The sequence below is a fragment of the Diceros bicornis genome, chromosome 5 (genome assembly GCF_020826845.1).
Source record: "Diceros bicornis minor isolate mBicDic1 chromosome 5, mDicBic1.mat.cur, whole genome shotgun sequence".
NCBI lineage: Eukaryota > Metazoa > Chordata > Mammalia > Perissodactyla > Rhinocerotidae > Diceros > Diceros bicornis.
This window is the reverse complement of record NC_080744.1, coordinates 55213840-55235981: the sequence shown is the minus strand read 5'-3', so window position 1 is coordinate 55235981 and position 22142 is coordinate 55213840. Positions and strand designations below refer to the sequence as shown.

Below are 22142 nucleotides of genomic sequence, written 5' to 3'. Positions count from 1 at the left end.
TCTCGCTTCACTGTGTCATGGCTGTGGGGGAAGAATCAACATGAATGGGGAGTGTATCTCAGATTGTCTTTGATTTTATAGTACTAAGGGACCCATGTCGGACACAGTGAGGCAGCTGTCTACAAAGCCAGTGTTCAGAGCTGGAAAGGCAACTTGAGAGAACCACACAGTCAAAACTTACTGTGCCTCTGTGGTTGAGATGTCCTAAACATCAGAACCAATGTGAGGTACCTGGTTTAATAAATAAGTGGAATTTTATCCATATTTCTTTGTAAGCAGAAAGAACTCTGTTTGCAACTCTGACTTACTGGTACTCTGTTTGGCTTTTTGTTTTTGTTTTGGCATTTTTATTTCTTATCTCTTTGCAGTGGGGACTAGCATTCTGCAAGGCAGCTGACAATAGTTTACCCCTCGTGGCAGACCTAGTCCAGTTCTGACCAAACCCCAGGGGTGACAGTCAAGGCCAGGACTTGGGTGGTCAGCGTCCCAGGGAATTCGTCTCTGCTTTGGATACTGATGGGACCCTCTGGAATGTTTCTTGGTTAAAGTTGGAGATATCTTGCTCTATCAAGGCAGACTCAAACTTGTCTGTCTTGACAAGAAATCTCAAACTTAGTCTTCAACTTACCTGGCTGCCGTACAGGTTTTGGACTAGGATTGGATGATGGCAACACGGGATCCTCTAGGCCATTGCTGCCCAATGGAAACAGAATGTGAGCTGCATATGGAATTGTAAATTTTCTAGTAGCTACAGTAAAAAAGGAGAAGAAACAGATGAAATTAAATAATGTATTTTGTTTAACCCAATCTACCCAACATGTCATAAATACAATATATAATCAATATAAAAAATTATTGAGAGATTTTACATTCTTTTCCTCATTCTGCGTCTTCAAAATCTGGTGTGTCCTTTATACTTACAGCATATCTCAGTTCGGACTGGACACTTTTCAAATGCTTGATAGCCACATGTAGCTGGTGGCTACTGTATTGGACAGTCCAGCTATAGAGCAAGACTTTAAAAAAAATAGACTTTATTTTTTAGGGCAGTTTTAGGTTCACATGAAAATTGAGTGGAAAGTACAAAGAGTTCCCATATGTTCCTGGCCCCCTACACACTCAACATCCCCCACCGGAGTGGTACATTTTTTACAACTGATGAACCAACATTGACACATCACTATCACTCAACGTCCCCAGTTCACATTAGGGTTCACTCTTGGTATTGTACAGTCTATGGGTTTGACAGATGTATAATGATATGTATATACCATTATAGTATCATACAGAATAGCTTTACAGTCCTAAAAATCCTCTCTGCTCTGCCCATTCATCCCTCCCTCCTTCCCCTCTACTCTCTGGCAACCACTGATCCTTTTACTGTCTCCATGGTTTTGCCTTTTCCAGAATGTCATATAGTTGGAATCATATGGTATGTAGCCTCTTCAGACTGGCTTCTGTCACCTGGTACTGTGCATTTCAGGTTCCTCCGTGTCTCTTCCTGGCTTGACAGCTCATTTCTTTTTAGGGCTGAATAATATTCCATTGTCTAGATGTACCGCATCTTATTTATAGACAAAGACTTTTTACAAATCAGGATTGTATTCCGCGGCAGGACGTACGAGGGGGGGGGCGGCGTCTGAGAGTTGTGGGAGTTGGGGGAATTGAAATAACTGTGATTTTTCTCTTTGCTGTGCTTAAAAAGCTTCTGTGAGCAGCAAGAAGAGAGGAGTGGCTAGGAGAGAGCTCAGGATGAAAATCTTGCAGAATGAAAATCTTGCAGAAATATCATAACCACAAATAAAGGGAAATCCTCTTCCCTTACATTCCCCACCTCCACCCCACACAGAGCCTGGAATCTGCTTAGTCCAAAGCCTTCCAATAAATGAGCAAATGTCTATGTCAACTACTCCCTCCAAGCCAGTTTATGAAAATATTTAGAGTAAGCAAACTTTTGGAAGAGAATAAAAAGCTGAATTTGCATGGGCACAGTTTCCTTGATTAAAGAATATTAAGCGAAAAGAGACCAGAGCAGGGGTTGCTGCGATTCCAATGTTGTCCCCACTGTTTCGGGATGCAGCTCTGCTCTATTTTATTTTTGGGATGCTGCTGCTGAATGACCTGTCTGGTCTCAGTTGAGATAAAATTCCTGCCAACTGAGCACTCTTTATTGGCAGGGGTTGGTGTACAATTCTGAGAACTGTATGACTGCAAAGCTGGAAAGCCAATTCATCAGGCTAGTGTCACTGCCGATTAAGTGTATTAATTGGAAGATGACTTCATTTCAGCCATTTTGAATCTTAAGTACAAGGATCAGTCTTTTATGGAATGAGTTAATGTCAGAAAATTTGTCCACCGTCTTTCTCATAAACAGTTTAATATTTACTAAGCATTGGTGAGCTAAGAAAACAATTAGAGATAGTAATAAAGGGTTCCATTTAGGAATTGGCTGGCATGAAAATACTGTTGATTTCAGTTCACACCCCTGGTTTTCGGGCCCCTTTCAATATGTGAAATTACTGGTGAGAAATAAAAAGTAGTGGCTGGTTTGACAGGCTTATCATTTCGTATGCGAAGTAGAAGACTCGGTTTTATCCTGTTTGGACAAGTTACATTAGCCTTGGGAGCATTTTGTTTTTGTATTCACAGATCGCTCCTTCCAGCTTCTGTTTAAACAGAGCAAGAGAAAGACTGGCTAGTTCTGTAGTCCGTCCCAAACCCAAGGCAAACCATCTCCCAGCTTTAATCTTCCCAATCCTAAGACGGGAATTGCATCTATTTGCAAAAATTACTCTAATATCCTCAGATGAAATGGTCCGAGAAGTAGAGATTAGTATAATGAATCACTGTGCTTCGGGGGAAAGGGAAGCCTCTTCATAAAGACTTTTTGTTGTACCTTTTTTTCCAGCTTCTTTCAAAATGTCTACTGTTCACGAAATTCTGTGCAAGCTCAGCTTGGAGGGCGATGTAAGTATATCATTTCACTTTGTGTAATTTTTGCAAATTGGACGTCTCTCTGGATAACTGTGCTTCTCCCTTTCCTTGTACATGTCAGGAAAATGAGGACAAAATTCAGACAATCATTTCCCCTCTTGGTTCCCTTCCCACCCCCCCACCCCCATTATTTTAGCTGTTCCTAGTAGTTCAGTATGAAAGAAATGTATAGCACGAGAGACTTTTTTTGGCATCACATTAAAATTGGACAGACGCTAGTGACACTGGGGTGGCTGGAATTTTATCCTGCTATAGACTTAGCGTGTCAGTGGTAGTAATTGTTATGACAATACACGACTTTTAATGTCCTGCCCTGGGATTTTATTAATGGTTAGCCTAAGCTACAGCCATATCGAAAATGATCCTGTGTGTTTTGGACTTCTTGCAATGTCCCAGGAGGTTATCCCAGACAAGGACTTACACTTTTTTAAAAAATTTAGTACCTGGGAAAGTTTTTCTCCAAAAGAGCTAGGATGTTTGTTCCTTTTTCTTTTTTAACTAAATAATGAAAGTATTATAATTCATCATTTCCTTTTTTGCTTTGGCTATCAGGGAGCTCAGAATTATTATTTTTAATTATTTATAATTATTATTTATTTATTATTTTTAAAAAATTGTCTTTCACAGGAAATATGTGAACCTGGAAATTCTGATGCATTTGCTTCTTTGTTTTAGAGTTAAAAATTCTTTAAACTATGTGGGAAATTATGTCATTGCAAATACTTTTAGAATCAAGTAGAATATAAATTATGAACACGTGAAATATCTAATAATACGGTACATCTTTCAGGTCATCTTGGCAGTTTTTTTTACAAAAACTCATTGGTTTGTAGGCATATCTTTCAGCTTTTTCAGAGTATGCTCTCATTGAAATTAAAATACAGAGAAGCACTCTAAAGTGGGTTGACAGCAGGTTGGGTCATGTGGTACAGAACCCTCTGTTTCATCTCTGGTGCTTGCCATTGAGTTTAGATGGATGATGTGCGTGCAAGCACGGGTTGTATGCGATATAAAGCGTATATATTTTTAATCTTCCCTCTTGGAACTGGTGCATAGTGTTATTGGCGACAATACAAGCTGCACAGTGAGGTCCAGACAAGTCCAAGAGCTAAATAATTTTTTTCTTTAATGGATCTGATCATTAGATTGTTTTTAGTATCAAGTTTCATAAGAAAGCTTTTCATGTAGCCTTTGAAGTTACTCTTATGATGCATTTCTCTGTGTGGAGAGATGGGGCTGCAATAGAAAATGTCATGTATTCCCCAATATTTTAAGGAAAGACAAAAATCACTTTTCCCTCAATAATTTGATTTTCAGACAAGTGGATTTTACAGGTAATAGATTCATATATCCATTTAATTTTGTTTCCAAAGATGCTATAAAATTATGCAAAACTTTTCCCTACTGATGTTGTTTTTGGAATAAGACAACAGAGCGCCTGGTAAGTGAAGCCGTATGTGATGTGGCTCAATGACCAGGCCATCTGCCTTTGTAAATAATTGATGGTATTGTTAATAAATAGGAAAATATTTTTTCTTAGATTTTCATGCACATTTTGTAGCCACCATAGCAGATATAGTATTTCAAAATGCACTTTGTCCTTACCTTTTCCAGAAGGTGTGCTCCATTTCTACTGAGTTAATCTTACCAGAAGGTGTAAGTAGTGAAATTAGGTGGAAAATACCTTGATAATCCTTTGTATTTCAGAGTTATAAATATTAACTGGGTTTACTCTTTGGCCAAGATGGTTACAAGTACATTTTGAAACATTTTATCCAGTCCTGAGCTTAGATTTCTGGCTTGTCCTGGAAGAGATCTGAGAGGATGGCATCTTAGTCGCTTATCGGTGTACCCTCACTGCTAATAAAACCAAATGGTGTGGGTGCTGGGGGCCTTCGTCACGTGATGCCTGTGGGTGGAGAGGTAAGTCAGGGCACCTCAGTCTCTGACTCTTCCCAGAAACTGTGCCCAGGCAAAGTCATGGCATTATGACGGGCATGATGTATTGGGGGAGGCGGAGGTTGAGTCTTGATGTGGAGGTGGGCAGTGGTCAGCCAACCTAAACCACATTGTCCCTCCTCTTTTGTCTGTCCTTTGCTTTGGGACTGGGTAGCAGGGAGGAGGAAAGCTGCCAGAGCATTTCAAAGGAGGGAAGTTAGTGCTTTGGAAAGAACTGGTGAAGAAGCTCGCCATTGTCCTTACCTCAATGTGAGACGAGGGGTCCTTCAGATCAGGAAGGGTGATGGGCTTTGGAGAGCACTGGAAAGGAAGAGGGTGTGTTTTAAAAGGCAATAAGAAAAAGAAAAGGCTAGGAGGAGTGGTAGGGAGAGAGGATGTTGTTAAAGACGGCAGAGGGCAGGGTACAGAGAGGAGAGCAGGAACTTGGCCGACATGAAGAGGGTGTGGTCATGTGGGCTGTGTGGCCTGACCACCTTGGTGCCACAGTGGTGGCCAAAGTAGATGAAGGGAAGAGGGGGAACACGCTTCCTTCACTTATCTGATAGCCAGAGACAAGGGCCCAGGTGTGTTGCATTTGCTTTTTAAAGAATTACGAGCTCAGCGATACAGCCCTGGTGGAAATTCATGTGCCTGTAGCAAAAACTTGGCTCAACACGCTCGTCATTCAGGCATTTCCACATTTTCAGCTTGTTTCAAATTGTTGCCAGCAGAGTTTAATGTTCTTCAAAGCCATCTCAAATAAACGGTGGTTTCAAGTGCCCAGCTCTGCGTCGTCTGCTTTTGAGCTTGCACTCGAAGTAAGAGCAGTGGAAATATAGACAGCATATGCTGAACTAGCTGAGCCCTTGAAGAAGAGCTCTCATTAGAAACAATGAAGTTTCGTATCCTGTGTGTGATGGCATGTTAATTCTTACCAAGTCACCTAGTCTAAGAATGATTTGAATTGTTAAAAGAAACAAGAGAAAAAATCTATTTTAGGAATTGATATTTCAACAAAAGGATCTTAAATGTGTAAATTTGAGCCTGTTTGTTTTTTAACCTCAGCACTCTACACCTGCAAGTGCATACGGCTCAGTCAAAGCCTACACCAACTTTGATGCTGACCGGGATGCTTTGAACATTGAAACGGCCATCAAGACCAAAGGTAGGTGATACAGCTGTGCTCTTGTGAGGGTCTGACCAAGGCATTTTTAGTTGTCTCTTCATTCTCCCTTGAATCTCCACGATTGGCCATTTGAAATTGTCAGCGAGCTATGATGGAGTGGATCCAAACTCACCCCACCCCACACCCCCCTCCTTCCCTTCTTCGGTCCTTCCCTCTCTTCCCTCCCTCCTCCTCTCTTGGGAGAAAAGAAGATTTAAAACATGAGAGAGTATATTAACCAAATAGCTCAGCAACATGGAACTAGGCCTAAGCTGAGAGCCAGGAGGCTTGATCCCTTGGGTGTGTGCTTTGGGCTCAGCTCTTCGTGTTGAGGCCTCAGTGCCTCTTCTGTAAGGAAGAAATTGGTCATGATGATCCCCCAGGGACTTTTTTTTGTCCTGAATTCACTTGAATTTCATTACATTTGTTGGAAAAATGCTGGGAAAATTTTACTGCTTCACTCTTAGATTGAACTGATGAGGGAAAAATTCAGACTTTTTTTTTTTTTTTTTTTTAAACCTTACAAGTTACGCCACTCCTTAGGCCTGGAGCTCGAATTAAAAGAGCTGTTGGAATAAATGTGTTTCCTTGAGTCCCAGGGTGAGTAAGAGAAGACCAGGAGGCATAAAAGCCTCCCTTTCCAAATAAAGCAGATGAAGCCTTTAACTGGGTAGGCTTGTTCAGGTCGTCATGCTGTTTCCTGTGTCTACAAAAGTACATGTTCAGGCTTTGTTGGCTGCTGTTGATGAAGCATGGATCTTTGGGGTTGCCCTGTCCCCCGATCCCTGGAAACATTGCGATTATTGTGGTGATGCTTTTGATTCACCACTCGGTTCCCCTTTTGGACAAAGCACACCTGTCGCTGTGAGGCTAGACTGAGAGGCAGACATGATCCAGCAACCCGGGCAGCTCCTGGTTCACGCCCCCGCTGAAGAGCCATGGGACATTTTTGTCTTCTAAGTAGAGTGAACTTACTGATACACTTGTACAATTCACATACAGGTTACTGACAGACTGGGAACCTCAACCGGGATGACCGAGGAACCTAAAACGAGGGTGACCCTATGTCCTGGGTTATGCCTGCATATTTAGCGATTGTGCCCCCTTTCACTCTCAGGATTGTCTTATTTTGCAGGATAAATTACATGATCACCTTCTCTAAAATCCTTGGAGAAACTGGTGACTTTGTTTTCAGAGGTAGGAAGGAAAGTAGAAAGATCCTTTGTGGTCCTAACGGGACATATGGGTTTGCATCCTCTGCCTCACAGCAGCAGCCGTAAGCTCCATGAGGACACTCCCAGGATGGCTGCCTGGACAACGGAAGGGAGAATAGTGAAGTGTCCAGATTTGACATTTAAAAAGTCTTCTTTTTTGGGTGCTTTTAAGTGACCATACTTGTCAAAGGCCGGGTTGGGAAGTCAGGAAGTCACCAAGGAGAAAATGAAACTAGCATCTGCAGGGCTTATTTCAGTACCATCAGCTCTCCTCGGTGGAGCTGGAGCGTGGTCGCTGAGAGCATGTGTGATCACGGGCTCAAATCTTGGCTCTGCCACTAAGTTACTGGCTGTCTCACTCTGGAAAAACACTTCCTTCCCTTAAGCCTCAGTTTCCTTACTAGTAAGTAGAGCTAATCAAAGTTCCCACTGCACAGAGTTGTGAAGTGTGAAGCCCTTAGCGTGGTTCCCGGCATATAGAGAGTGCTCAAAATATGTTACCTTAACACACACACACACACACACACACACACACACACACACACACACAATCTACTTTTCTAAAACTCAGTATTTGGATGTGCCTCCATTCCTGGGGTTTCCCAACATGCCATTGTGTAGAACCACACTTGAAGTTTAACAGTTAACTCATCTGACAAAGATGGTGCCTTTCACCAGCTTGAGACAAAGCCTGCTTTTATCCCTGCATGAGAAAGCTTTTAGCACACTGGAATGTAAAGATTGCGCAAATGAACTCTGGTAACAGCTGAAACTCCCATGGTAATAAAAATACCCTCAGGCTCTTTCAGAGTTAGTAGAAAAATGCTGTAGTTTCTAAGCAGAACCGTTTGGAGGGCTAAGATGTGGATTCCTGCATTCCAGTTTGGTCAGAAGCAGCTGACATCACCATTATTGTGGTAGCAGCTCTTTACTGAGTGCTTATTCCGGGCAGGCCCTGCACCACACACTTCAGGAACATTCGTCTTAGGTGAACTTCACGTAAATCCTCTGATGTAGCGTTCTGTCATCCCCAGGGTGTGGGTGACACAGTTCAGGATTCCCATGCTCCAGGTCTCTTGACCTTGGTTCAAACTGGGGTTTGAACAGCTCTGTCCAGCCCCAGGCCTGTGTTCTTAAGCATCCCAATGTTGTGCCACCCACCTGCCAGGACTGGCCTTATGTTCTTTGCCATGAGTCATTTTCAGGCATGAAAAACATTTTCTAGCTATGATTCTATTGATATCAGATTCATGTCACATTTGTGGTCTAGCTTTAGGTCCCCTGTCTTCTTCTCTTCCAGACTTAATGCCCAGTGAGTTCCACTTAGGACCACTTTTTATTTACTCATTTATTTTTGGTGCCTCGTGATTTATGGAGAGTAATTCAGTTTTCTTGAGTTTAAGTCTGTTGGTCCTTTAAAATAATTTCTAGGTTGTTAGTATGTTTAGAACCTTAAATCGTTCTAGGAAACTATTGAGGAGAAAGAATATGATAGGCATACAGAGCTCAGTGTACCAAAGATGTTAATATCAGCATGGTTATGATAGTGAAAAACCCAGATCTGTCTTTTAGTTGGGGAGTGATTTAGTAAATTGTGGTAACTCCCTCTATATTACATAGAATGTCAGAGTCATAAAAAAATAAAGTTTATAAACCATTTTTTAACATTTTTATTGCAGTATAATTCATGTACCGTACAATTCACCTATTAAAATGTACAATTAAATGTTTTTTGATGTATTCATTGAATTGTGTAACCATCACCACAATTGATTTTAGAACACTCATTTTAACATCCATTCACCTTAAATTTGTCAGTTGCGTAGAGAAATGGATATAAAATACAATACAATACATCCATCGTACAGTATGATCACACCACAAAATTTTTTTTTTTAATTTTTATTTATTATTTATTTTTTTCCCCCAAAGCCCCAGTAGATAGTTGTATGTCATAGTTGCACAGCCTTCTAGTTGCTGTATGTGGGACGCGGCCTCAGCATGGCTGGAGAAGCGGTGTGTCAGTGCGCGCCCGGGATCTGAACCCGGGCCGCCAGCAGCAGAGTGCGCGCACTTAACCACTAAGCCACGGGGCTGGCCCAACCACAAAAATTTTTTTTATGTCAAAAAGAAAAGAATAAAAGGCACCATTAACTGATATATAGAATTATGGGTAATTGATTTTTTTCTTTCTTTTTTAGATTTTATTTATTTATTTTTCCCCCCAAAGCCCCAGCAGATAGTTGTGTGTCGTAGCTGCACATCCTTCTAGTTGCTGTATGTGGGACGCGGCCTCAGCATGGCCGGAGAAGCAGCGCGTGGGTGCGAGCCCAGGATCCGAACCCGGGTCGCCAGCAGTGGAGCGCGCTCTCACTTAACCACTAAGCCACGGGGCCGGCCCGATTTTTTTCTTTTCTTATGTTTTCAGTATGTTTTGTATTTTCCAAATTTTCTATGATGACATGTATTACCTTCATAATAGAAGGCAGTAAACTTAATTAAAAACAAAAATGAAGTTATTAGTTGGGAAAGTAACATCCCTTTTGGTCCTTCTCTTTCCTATACCACCTAAAACAATGGGCTAATCAAGATCTTACCTTTCCTTTGAGAATGCCTTCTACCTTAAGTGTAACTAAGAAGTTGGGCCACTCCTTCACCCAACTCCCCCCTCAAACCCTTTATGGGGAGAACACAATGCTAAGTAATTGATGTTTCTTTGACATCAAAGGAAACAAAGGGTAAACCTCAAATGCTGATACAAACAAAAGCTGAAGGACTGTGAAAAGATGACTCTTTGAGCCTCCTCTCTAGATAGGGCAGCCCAAGTGTGCGTGCGCAAGTGTGTGTGTGGGTTAGTGTGGGTGCATGTGTGCAGGTGCGTGCATGCGTGCAGGTGTGTGCATGGGCTGAGTGGAGAGCATGCTGGGCATTACCTGCTCCATCTGACGTGCCATCGACTTCCCTGTTTTCTGAGTACTCTCAGGAAGGAGAGCTGGGGGCAGGTTACCTGTGGCGGAGAGTTAATCAGCTGCTGTTAAACATAAGGATTGTAAACCTAGGGAGCAGGCTTGAGTGGGGAGGATGAGTAGAAAGGGCGGCCCTGAGCAGAGATCTATGGGCTGTTACTGCCTAGACGGATCAGAAGGTCCCAAAGCAGCAATTATCCATCCCTTCCCCTCCTCCCCTATCATCTGTCACCTGGGCCCTTACGGCATCTGTCCTTTTAATGGGCCTCCTTGCCTCATTCATTGCAGATTTTCTTTCTGGCTTCATCGCCAGGCTATTCAGTGCTCTGAACAGAGCCTTTGTCTTGCAGGAGTGTGCAGCCCCCTTCTCATGAGAGTGTCACCCCACTTCTAATATCCAGGCTGTTCCCACTCACCTCTCAGCCTGAGCCAATATACAGCCTCTGCTCCAGGCTTTGTCTGAGAAGGAGGCAGAATCAATTATTCCTTGGTCTGTGTCTCATAATACTTTACATACTCATTTATAGCTCTCGTCCCATTGTGTTACAGTCATTTATGGATGGATTTGTCTCTCCCACCAAAATGTGAGCTCCTTGAGGGCAAGGACTTTATTTCATTAATCTTATTTAATGCCCAGGCCCCTGGGACTGTTTGAGAAGGTAAACATTTAACCGGAATAGTGGTCAAAATGTACACAGATACCAGAGCACACAAGTGAGCAGAGAGTGGGGACACCTGGCTGGCAAGATGGGGCAGCAAAGGACAGTTCCAGAATCTAGACCGTATCCAGAAAAGATAACACTCCCCTGGTGAGCTTTGATCCGTTTTCACAAAATGAACTTAGCAAGTCTGCTTTCTTTCTAGTTTGAAGAGGTCAAGAGATCTCTGTATCTCTTGACCATGTTCCCTAAAGCACATGCATGATTGTTTTGTGTATGCTCTGGCTTAAGGTAGACTATGCAATTACTTACCTTAATTTATGTCTAGTTAGAAACTGAATAAAGTCATGCAAAAGTAGTAATATTGCTTAATTAACAAGTGGTTTCTGAGACTTAAATCTGTAGGAGTCTCTTGGTCTAGATTGGCCTTGGGTTAAATATATACTGTGGAGTGTACAACACAGCTGTGAATGGTTTACCATATGGGTCCAAATAACTAGAAAGGAAAGTCAGCTAAATTAGAAAAAGATGAATCTAGACTACATAAAATAGATTGTAATTAGAAGCTGCACAACCCCAGAGTTAGTGTAAGCGCCAATACACTGGCAGCTTTGGTCTCTCTCTAGAAGGGGAGGGTAACGCGTTGCCCTATTATTATCACCAGTTTTGATTTTAGCAGTATTTGTGTTCTCCGGAAGGGATGCAAAAGCGGGTGATTTTTTCCCCTTTCTCGTAAGCACAAGTATAGAAGCATAACTGCAGCAAGTTTTTGCACTTGTTTTTTTCTTATACTTTTAAAATGGAACCACTTAAGATTTCCAGCATGGCCAAAAGACTAACATCCCATGCCAGTGGAAAGCAAGCCAAGACGTGTATTTTTGGTTTCACTTGCACACCTGGAGGTGTATTCATTCAGCTGAGACAGCAATGAGGAATATTGAAGATGCCAGGGGGCAGATTGGCTTAGAAAAGTAGCTTCTTGCCTACAAGGCGGGGGGGGGGGGGGGCAGGGGGGGGCGGGGGGTGGTGGTGGTGAGAGATGAGGGCCCAAACCAACAAGAACCCCTAAGTCTGAGTGAGATGTTTGTGAGAAGGGCCTCTGTGACTCACGTAGCCTAGGGCCTCCTCACCCTCCTGGAAGGGAAGAGGAGGGACGGGACCTTCCCAGTTACTGAGGTCTTTCCTTTGTGTTCAAGTTTACTTTACATTGAGTTCTCATCTTACAGCACTGCTGGGAACACAGAGGGACCAGTGCTGAGTCACAGCCACCTTTACTCTGGGCACAGATTTTCTGATTTTCTTCAAAGTGATCTTTGTCCTCGTGGGTGTGTAGATGCCAAAACCAAGCCATGGAGCCTATAAATCATGGGTGAAGGAGTCCCTGGTGCCTTTCTAAACGTAGGCATTGGCTTTGCCTGCCTTGCAACTCTTTTTTGTAAAATCTGTTACCTCTTTTCCCTGAGGAAGTCCACATGCCAGTGCCACCAGGGACAGTGGAGTAACCAGATTCCTCTCTGGTGTCAGCAGTGCTAAGACAGTGAATAATAACTTCGTCGCTATCGGTTGAGTTCGGTGTGGGTATGTTGGTTCCTCTTGCGTCTGTTCAGATTTCTTACTTTCTGTCTCATAGGCTGATGGAATAGCAGGGCACAAAATGGGGCTTGCATTTTATATGTATTCCTTCATTTACAGTTTTATTTGATTTGAATCTTGAGTGGTGGCCTGCTTTGTGTTTTCCTGGTGGTTCTGTAGAGTATTTCAGAAATATAATTATGCATGGAAGGCAGCCTGGTTTCTAGCTTATTAAAGTATCCAATGGGATAACTAAATAGACGGTACCTGAAATCCTTTCTAAGGGACTCGAGCTGAGGTAAGATCAGAGCAGAAGGCAAACAGAAGAAATTTGATTTCTGGGCCAAACCTTCTCCTTAGGCACTTAGCTAAACTGCACTTTCCTTGAGCCAGGACCACGCCCTAGTCTGTGCCTGACTTGGGAGAGGTGCAGAGCTCCTGCCACCTCCCACCTCCTCCCACCCTGCAGAGGCTTGTTTTCTGTCTCAGGCAGCTGCCAGAGTAGTTCATCATGAAACTAGACTAGTAGTCTAATGTGTGCCAAAGACAAAAATGTTCCCCATCTTCTCAATGCCCTATATTTTCATAGAGCAAAAACTGAACGCAGGCAGGAGCCAGGCCTGCAACAGAGAAGCTGAATGGAGAAGACAGTAGACACTGTCTGCACAAGAGAGTCTTCTAGCTCTTTCTTTAGAGAGAACCTTAGTTGGGTTATCTCTTCAGTGGCCATGCAGTTACTGGGTGGCAGATCATTACCTACAGATTATTAAATGTGTGTACATTTGTATATACTAAATAGTAAGTCCAGTCCATAGACTTACAGACACATTCCTATCTCAGATGCTTTTTAGGAACTAGATGTAGCAGTGTGGAATGAAAAAGTATCAGTATAATTTCAAAAAGGTACAAACGTGACTGATATTAATATAGGATGAACACCATGCCAAATGTTTATTTACCTCATTGAGATAAGGCTGGTTCAAAGGGAAATCTGAGAGACTGGGTGTTTATGGGTACTGAGAAAAGCATGTTGAAATAAGATTGCTGAGTTGGATACAAGAGCATTAATGTCCTACAGGGCACTGAAGCCACAACCTTTGGGGTGATCCTTCCTACTGGGCCAAAATCTATAAGTTAACATGTAGCCCACAGAGTCTGTGCCCTAATCAATAGTAAGTAGCAGGTCGAGTGAGAGCACGCCCCTGGAGAAACAGCCTTGGCCGGGCCTGTTAGCCACGCTGGGAGGACATGCTTTCTTCCTCTTGCCTTATTTTCAAGTTTTGGATTATTTTCTGTAACAGGAGGCAGGACAGACCAATGCAGTGATCTTGGGTCTTTAATCCTGGTTTGAATCCCAGCTCTTCAGGTGACTTGCTTGTGTGACCTTGGGCGAGTCCCTGCCTTCTGTGAGCATTGGTTTTGTCATCGGTAAAATGGGGATGACGATAATACCCACCTCACCTGGGCGTGGTGAAAAGTACATGATAGAACTGGGTAAAGCACCTAGTGAAATGCCTGGCACATAGTAGGTGCTCAGGAACTGGTTGCTGTTATTCTAATAAATCGGATACATCTACATGTCCACACCCCTGGATCTGCAGCCCTCTCCGCTCTTTGTGGCCTGCCTCTGACCTTCCTGTTGTTGATGATTTCTTCTGTGGTTTGATCTCGAGATGCCCGAGAATCTAACCCAAGTCATGGTTTTTCTCATAATCTAGATAAGAAGTATCTGGGCAGTTTTCCTTGGCTTTCTAACCAGTCACCTATGCCCTGAGGATCTCCTAAGTCCTTCATCAAACAAACTGAGATCCATTATCTTTGTGCAGTCAGTGTGTCTTGGCAGCTGTGAGTCAGCATCCTGTTCAGAATGATCTCTCGGTTCCTTGCCATGGACAATAAAGACACACATTTTCCATGGAATGCCAGATGCAGAGCTGACCAGGGGTTTCCACCCGCAGAGAAGAGGAGGGAACTCCAGGAGGCTGATTTTGTGGTTTCAGATTTGGCCGTCATTTTAGACTGCAAGTGTTCTTTATGCTTTAAAAATTCAGCAGATAGTTTCAGGGACCCACGACCCCCGAGTTTTCTGCTTGAGCCCTGCTGTCTGTGGCGACTCCTTGTGGCATTAATTGGCGAAGCTGTTGCCTCGGGTTGACTGGCGTTTAGAAATGACTGGCCTTTCAGATGCCCCAGCTCGGAGTGTTGGAAACATTTTTGTAGTTAGCTGATGAGATTAGCTGACTATTTTCATTGAAGGAATAAGTGCTTAAAAACTTTATTGTGCTGTTTCTTGTCAGGAGCCCAATAAATTTGTCTCAGTTCCTCACCAATCTTGAAAATGTTAACTTCTATTAGTTTTGAAAAGACAAAAAAAATCTGCTTGCATCACAGAATTTACCTGGCTCACAGAATTTATTGTGTTCTCCTCCACATTCTGTGGGATCCCCCACCGACAGCACTGTTTCCCAATGGAGCCTTTGCTTAGATTACTCTGTGACCTTCCACATCCAACACAAGAGGAATGGGGTGGGAGAAGAAGCATTGTTCAGGTTTATTGTTTTTTCTTTAATGCTTTTGCCCCACCCACACGGTTTGTTTTAGACCGTAGGCCCTTCCTCCCAACAAACACTTCCCTACGTACTGGAACATGGGCCATCCAGAAGTGCAAACCCAGAGAGGGCAGAGCCTCATCTCCTGGGCATCTGCACCTACGTTAAATTTGTTATTTGAAGCTTTCCTAGTGTGCTGCACTGGCCGTGCATTGTTGACGATGATTGTGCTGACATAGGTAGCTGAGTGTTAGTCCTCATCCTTCAGCTGCATCCTGGGCAGAAATGGTGAATAACCGGATGACCCTTGCAGCCGCAACCTGCACTGAACTCCTATCCACAGGAATAAACTGCCTCACCGATTATGATAGCAGGTTGAGAGGAAGCAACAGTGTTCCGAAGATAAGATGGTTAAATCCCACTGGCAGATACGCGTATTCTGGTGTTACGACACAGGACGTGCCTTAAGTGGATTTGACTAGGCCATTGATCCTGGGCTCTGTGATTTTTTCCTCTTTCCAGTTCAATTTGAAACTTGCAGACGATGGATGGGAGAAATAGCTGATTTAGATGAGGTTCTCGGAAAGAGGAGGGGGCTTCCACTTGCAGAAATAGCCTCCCTTTAACTTCTTTGTGGTTGCTGGCATTAGCATTTGTGTAATGCATCAGATTGTTCCCTTGGAAGGGGTCCCAGCATGTTGGATGCTGCATCTCAGCAGGCTGTTTGCTTGGTAAATAATTTAGGTAAAATGCATTTAGATTCCTTGAGGCTGTAGTTGTTGCTGCCTCCTAGGTGAGATTTCAGTTTAACTACCCAGGCTCCTTATGGGGATTTCCGATAATTGGATTGAATTCCGACTCTGTTGGCTGGACACTTAGCTGCTATGGACAGAAAGGCAGAAAGCTATTTCGTTGACTAAAGCATGGGATTGCAGTGAAGTTTGTGGAGTGAACTCTAGTCAGATGTTATTTCATACCTGGGTTGTTTGGACAAAAGTAAGCATTTCTCCCCCTGAAATTGTGGTTGACCCTGCCCCTCACAGAAGCAGTTGGTAGAAAGGATTTAATGGTCTTGTACATAGGCAGATTTCTAAAGATTTCCATTCCCCACCCATACTTATCCATCTTTATTGGTGATTCTCAAATAAAGAATCACCAGGGAGCTGGATGAAATGCTGCTTCCTGGGACCAAGTCTTAGAGTCTTTAATCAGTAGATCTCAGATGGGGTCCAGGGGACCGTGTTTTTTTTTATTTTTTAATTTTTGTTTATTGCAATAACATTGGTTTATAACATTGTATAAATTTCAGGTGTACATCGTTATACTTCTATTACGGCATAGATTACATCATGTTCACCACTCAAATACCAATTACAACCCATCACCACACACATGTGCTGAATTATCCCTTTCGCCCTCCTCCCTCCCCCCTTCCCCTCTGGTAACCACCAATCCAATCTCTGTCTCTGTGTGTTTATTTATTGTTGTTATTATCTACTACTTAATGAAGGAAATCATACGGTATTTGACCTTCTCCTTCTGACTTATTTCACTTTGCATAATACCCTCAATGTCCATCCATGTTGTCACAAATGGCTGGATTTCATTGTTTCTTATGGCTGAGTAGTATTCCATTGTGTATATATACCACAGCTTCTTTATCCATTCGTCCCTTGATGGGCACTTAGGTTGCTTCCAAGTCTTGGCTATTGTGAGTAACGCTGCAATGAACACAGGGGTGCGTGTATCTTTACACATTGGTGTTTTCAAGATCTTTGGATAAATACCCAGCAGTGGAATAGCTGGATCATATGGTAGCTGGATCATATGGTAGCTCTATCCTTGATTTTTTGAGGAATCTCCATACTGTTTTCCATAGTGGCTGCACCAGTTTGCACTCCCACCAGCAGTGTGTGAGAGTTCCCTTCTCTCCACATCCTCTCCAACGCATGTTGTTTCCTGTCTTGTTAATTATAGCCGTTCTGATGGGCGTGAGGTGATATCTCATGGTAGTTTTGATTTGCATTTCCCTGATAGTTAATGATTTTGACCATCTTTTCATGTGTCTGTTGGCCATCTGTCTATCTTCTTTGGAGAAATGTCTGTTCAGGTCTTTTGCCCATTTTTTAATTGGGTTGTTAGTTTTTTTGTTGTTGAGATGCATGAGTTCTTTATATATTTTGGAGATTAAGCCCTTATCAGATGTATGGTTTGCAAATATCTTCTCCCTATTGTTAGGTTGTCTTTTCGTTTGGTTGATGGTTTCCTTTGCTGTGCAGAACCTTTTTAGTTTGATGTAGTCCCATTTGTTTATTTTTTCTGTTGTTTCTCTTGCCTGGTCAGACATGGTGTTTGAAAAGATGTTGCTAAGACTGATGTCGAAGAGCGTACTGCCTATGTTTTCTTCTAGAAGTTTCACAGTTTCAGGTCTTACATTCAAGTCTTTAATCCATTTGGAGTTAATTTTTGTGTATGGTGTAAGGTAAGGGTCTACTTTCATTTTTTTGCATGTGGCTATCCAGTTTTCCCAACACCACTTATTGAAGAGACTTTCTTTTCCCCATTGCATGTTCTTGGCTCCAGTTGAGGATTTTTGCATCGATGTTCATCAGTGATATTGGCCTATAATTTTCTTTTTTTTTTGTTGTCCTTGTATGGTTTTGGTATCAGGGTAATGTTGGCTTTGTAGAATGAGTTAGGGAGCTTCCCCACCTCCTCAATTTTTTGGAAGAGTTTGAGAAGTATAGGTATTAAGTCTTCTTTGAATGTTTGGTAGAATTCACCAGGGAAGCCGTCTGGAGGGGACCATGTTTTTCATAAGTGCTTCACGTGATTCTAATTCACGGGGGCCCAGGACCACATTCTGACACAAACATAAACTTTGCATTGGTTTCCAAGGGAGAATAATCTTTTATGGGTCAGTGTTCTTGATAAGTGTTCAGGTCAGCAGCCCCAAAATTGATTTCAGGAAATATTAGAATTGAAGTTAGAAGATATAATTGTATTTTGTTGTTCTCCAGCATTTTCAGATTTGGGTAAGAAAGTTAAGTATAAAGGAAAAACACATTTATAAACAGTGGTTTTCCTAATACAAAGTTAGAGCCGTAGAATATTCAGAGAGAGAGAGAGTGCGAGCAAGCACACGTGTGGTAGGTGTGCACACTTCCCAGACACACGTCCACTAAAGCAGCCTCATAATCTTAACGGGTCTTTGACTAAATCTATCCTGCCCATATGTTAAAGCTCGATTCCATCTGTTAGTGTTTTGCGGAAGCAGCGCTGGAGGTTGTTGTTCAAGCCTCTGACTTGTGCAGATGTGGAAACTGAGGCTGATGGAGGGCAGATGTTTACATAGGTAACAGCTGCAGAGCTGGCCTCGGTCCCGGAGCTTCAGCTCCCCCACCTATAAACTAGGAAGAAGGACAGCTGTGCCCACTGGGTTGTCGTGAGGATTAAATAAGATAGCTTGTGTTAGGAAGTTTTGGAAACCAAAGAGAATTCTGTAGGTATAGCTCCTAATTATTACGCATATTGTGTTTTATTCTAACTAATGTATTCGGAACCACACGAGGAATCGCTTGAAGGGAAGTCGCTAGTTGATGCTGGATCAATGATTGCATGTCATTCATGTTGTATTTAAAAAACCCTTTTTATGGTCATTATGGTGAACTTTTAAAGTATAGATAATCAAAAGAAAGGAAACTTTAAATTATCCATAATCCCACCACTCAGAGGATCATTTTTAGAATTTTGGTATAAAGGCTTCTAGATAGTTTCTTATACGTGCATATGTATTTTATAAAAATCGGGTTATACGGGGGATACTGCTTTCCAACCTGTTTTTTCACTTAACAATGTATTGTGAACATTTTTCCCTGTCAGTTAGTACTTTATACCATCATTTTAAATGACTACATAGTATTCCATTATATAGACAAAAGAACATTTATTTAATCAGTCTCTTATTGGACGTAGTTTTTTTTCCCCTTTATTTTTTGATACTATATACAGTGCTGAAATAAGCATCTTTGAAACGGAATCTCATTTACAGCAATTGGGTTTCTGTGTTGACACTGGCTACTCTAAAAATCAGAGTGAAAGTTATAGATGCTGCAGTTAACATAACTGACTAACGTATTGATATGAACTCACTCTGAAATGAGTGTATAAATACAAAATAAATGTTATTTATTTTTATACCCAGAAAATCTAACTTTATGCCTTTTGATCTTTCTAACATGCTTGAGAGTTGAAGATACCTTCTCTTTCAGTCTGCTCACTGTCTCTGCCCCACAGCCTTGCAGTTCTGACCTTTCTGTTGCTTTGGGACTCCTCTTTCCTTGTGGCCAGGCTTTTGCAGTTTGCATTGACCTCGTGGCTTAGCCACTCTCTCTCTCACCCAAGAGTTACCTATCCAGTTATGGCAAAGACTCTTCCTTTTATTAAACAACGTTCCTAATCAGTCAGGAGAGAGACCTTTCACTTTCTGAATTCTTAAAATTGTGCTTTCTTAAGTTAAATGGCATGTTAGGTGTATTTCTGATATAAAATTGGAAACTTTCAGATACCAGAAGGCATTGCTTATCTTTGTAAATACACATGTTCCAATTAAAATAGGTACTAAAATATTTTGGTGGCACTTCAGAACTCCCAATTTAGATTTAATTTAGATTAAAACACTTACTCTTTTTAATAAAGTTATAAAATTGATTATTAAAATTGTCTATTGAAGACTAAAAGCAGTGGAACGTTTATTTTCCTTACAAAATAATTTAGTCTTCAATAAGGATGATTATAGTAATCAATTATGCTATTAAAATACAACTGCCATATTAAATCTAACTCATTTGTCATGACAGTTTCTATAATTATAGAAATTATACCTAGCTGCTTATATAGCCATAATCCTGCAATAAATATAAATAATTGTCTGTATTAATTCAGTTCGCAGTTACTGCCTATTAAATCCCCAGTTAAATGGCAATTTGGGGACTTTCATTTAAAATCCTCCTAAATCTTTGTTGTTCCATCTGACTGCCAAAGCCTGGCAAATGCACCTCCTACTGTGGATTCCAGAAAGCAATTTATGAATAAAATAGTTTTTTAAAATACAAATATTTAAAAGGTTCATTTAGGCTTGAGGTTTGAGGTTATCGGGAAAAAAGGAAAAGAAGGTACACTCGTTAGGTGGAGGGGGCTGATAAAAAGAGAGAGAACAGATCTTGATGTCCTGGTATTTCAGTTTGGGGAACAGTATGTAAGTTTCAGTTTGAAAAAACTCTGCTTAAAACCTTCTGTGTAAGCCCAGAGGACGAGAGCATGTGCTTGAGTAACAATTCACACTTGTGTTCCCGTAGGTGTGGATGAGGTCACCATCGTCAACATTCTGACCAACCGCAGCAATGAACAGAGACAGGATATTGCCTTCGCCTACCAGAGAAGGACCAAAAAGGTACGGGCAGTTTCAGGGTTGGAGAGCATTCCTTGTTGAATTTTATTTCCATAGCCATCGCTTTTTCTTTTCAAGAATTCTGGCTCATTCCAGCAAGAGCCTCCTGGAACTCTTGGATATCCAAGGTTTTCCTCTTGCATCCTTGTAAGAATCACCACTCACTCACAGGTGGCCCCTGGAGTGCTTGGAGCTCATCCATAAAGACCATGCTCTCCTCCTACCTGGAGTGTGTGGAGGGGACAGTTCTGGGAATAGAAAGGTCGAACAGAATAGGGAGTAACAGCAGCGGCAACAGGCACCATTTACTGAATGCTTACTTTGTGCCCAGCAGGTAATTCTCTATATGTAGCAACTCATTTCATCTTTGTGGCTTCTGCCAGCTCTTGATAAGATGTTTCTAATTTAATCTTAGGACACTAACCTTCACTGAGTATTGATCCTGACATGCTCCCCTCATTCTTAAAAAAATACACTTGAATTCTTAAGAGTTTTACAACCAAGGGGCGTAATGAGTAAGTCGTTCATTTGGTCCAGCAGGCTATCTTCAGCATGCCATGCCCCCACTATTTAAAGGGTCTTTGTGCTTTTTCCCTTGCTTGTCCACTAGTGGTAAAGGAACGACCCAGTGCTTGTTCATCCTTTATTTTGTCGCAGTGTTAGGAAATTTTATTTTAAGGACGGGCTGCTTTATTTTTAACTCCTTGCTATTAAAAGCTTTTGATATATTCTTGGATGGTGCAGTCAGCGTGGCTTCCTGCAGCTCCCGTTTGACTTAGAGCCTTCACTCGTAGCCACGGTGGAGGTGAGCTGGAAGGATTCTGGAAAAGCCATTCTGCTCTTGGGGTTAATATGACCACCGGGGTTCTGGGGTTGCAGGTCAAGCCCTGCTATAGCTCCCTCCCCCGCCTCCCGAAACAGTTGGAAAGGACATAAGTAGGAAAGCATCTGGCCTCTTTCATCTCATGTGCATTAAAATTCTTCTCTCCGCTAGGCTTATATTAATCTTCTGTAGTGAGGCACAGAGGGGGGTGTTTTATTTCTCCACTTTGCCAAAAGGATCTGTGAGCTGGTAGAGCTGAGTTCCAGCTGGAGCAGAAGGCCCATCTCTCTGGACAGTGTGCCTGTAACTGCTACTTCAGCTGTCACTTACAGAGTAGGGTCTTGGAACACACTTGGGTGTGTACGCGTAAGTGTATAAGGAAACGTAGAAGCCTGGATCTTGATTTCAAATTAGATAGACGGAGAACAAAGCTCTCACATACTCTCTTGGAGGGAAAATATTACCAGAATCATGATGGGTTCAGTGACCTCACAGGCTTTGCTGTGTGCTGGGAACAGCTCACTGTCCTACTGCTTCTTGATGCCTCTTAGCCTTGGGCCAAGGAGGATTGTCATCTTTTATAGAAAGATGCATAAACTGCTTGAGATAATTTCTGAAGGAAATCCTGGAGGCAGAAGCTTATCGTTTCAAATGAGTTGTTTGTGAATAAAGAAGAAAGCCCTGTATTGCAGAGTTCTTCAAGGGTACAGACTGAGGCTGCCCAGGTGATGAGCTTTAACAGCAAGGGCAGAGCTAGGAGAAGTGGAGAGGAGCAGGGAGAGAGGATTGATTTTATGTTTCTTTCGTGTTCAA

At 42.2% G+C, this 22142-nt stretch overlaps 1 protein-coding gene across 2 annotated transcripts in view; it reads left to right on the top strand.

The window, feature by feature from the left end:
• The window catches only part of ANXA2 (annexin A2), a 43862-nt gene that overhangs the window by 8242 nt on the left and 13478 nt on the right, over positions 1-22142 (top strand). For both annotated transcript variants that reach the window (XM_058541726.1, XM_058541725.1), the window contains exons 2-4: positions 2909-2967; positions 5998-6097; positions 20415-20509. In XM_058541726.1, coding sequence (XP_058397709.1) covers positions 2920-2967; positions 5998-6097; positions 20415-20509 — 243 coding nt within the window. In that variant the 5' untranslated portion in view covers positions 2909-2919. The remainder of the gene's footprint in view (positions 1-2908; positions 2968-5997; positions 6098-20414; positions 20510-22142) is intronic.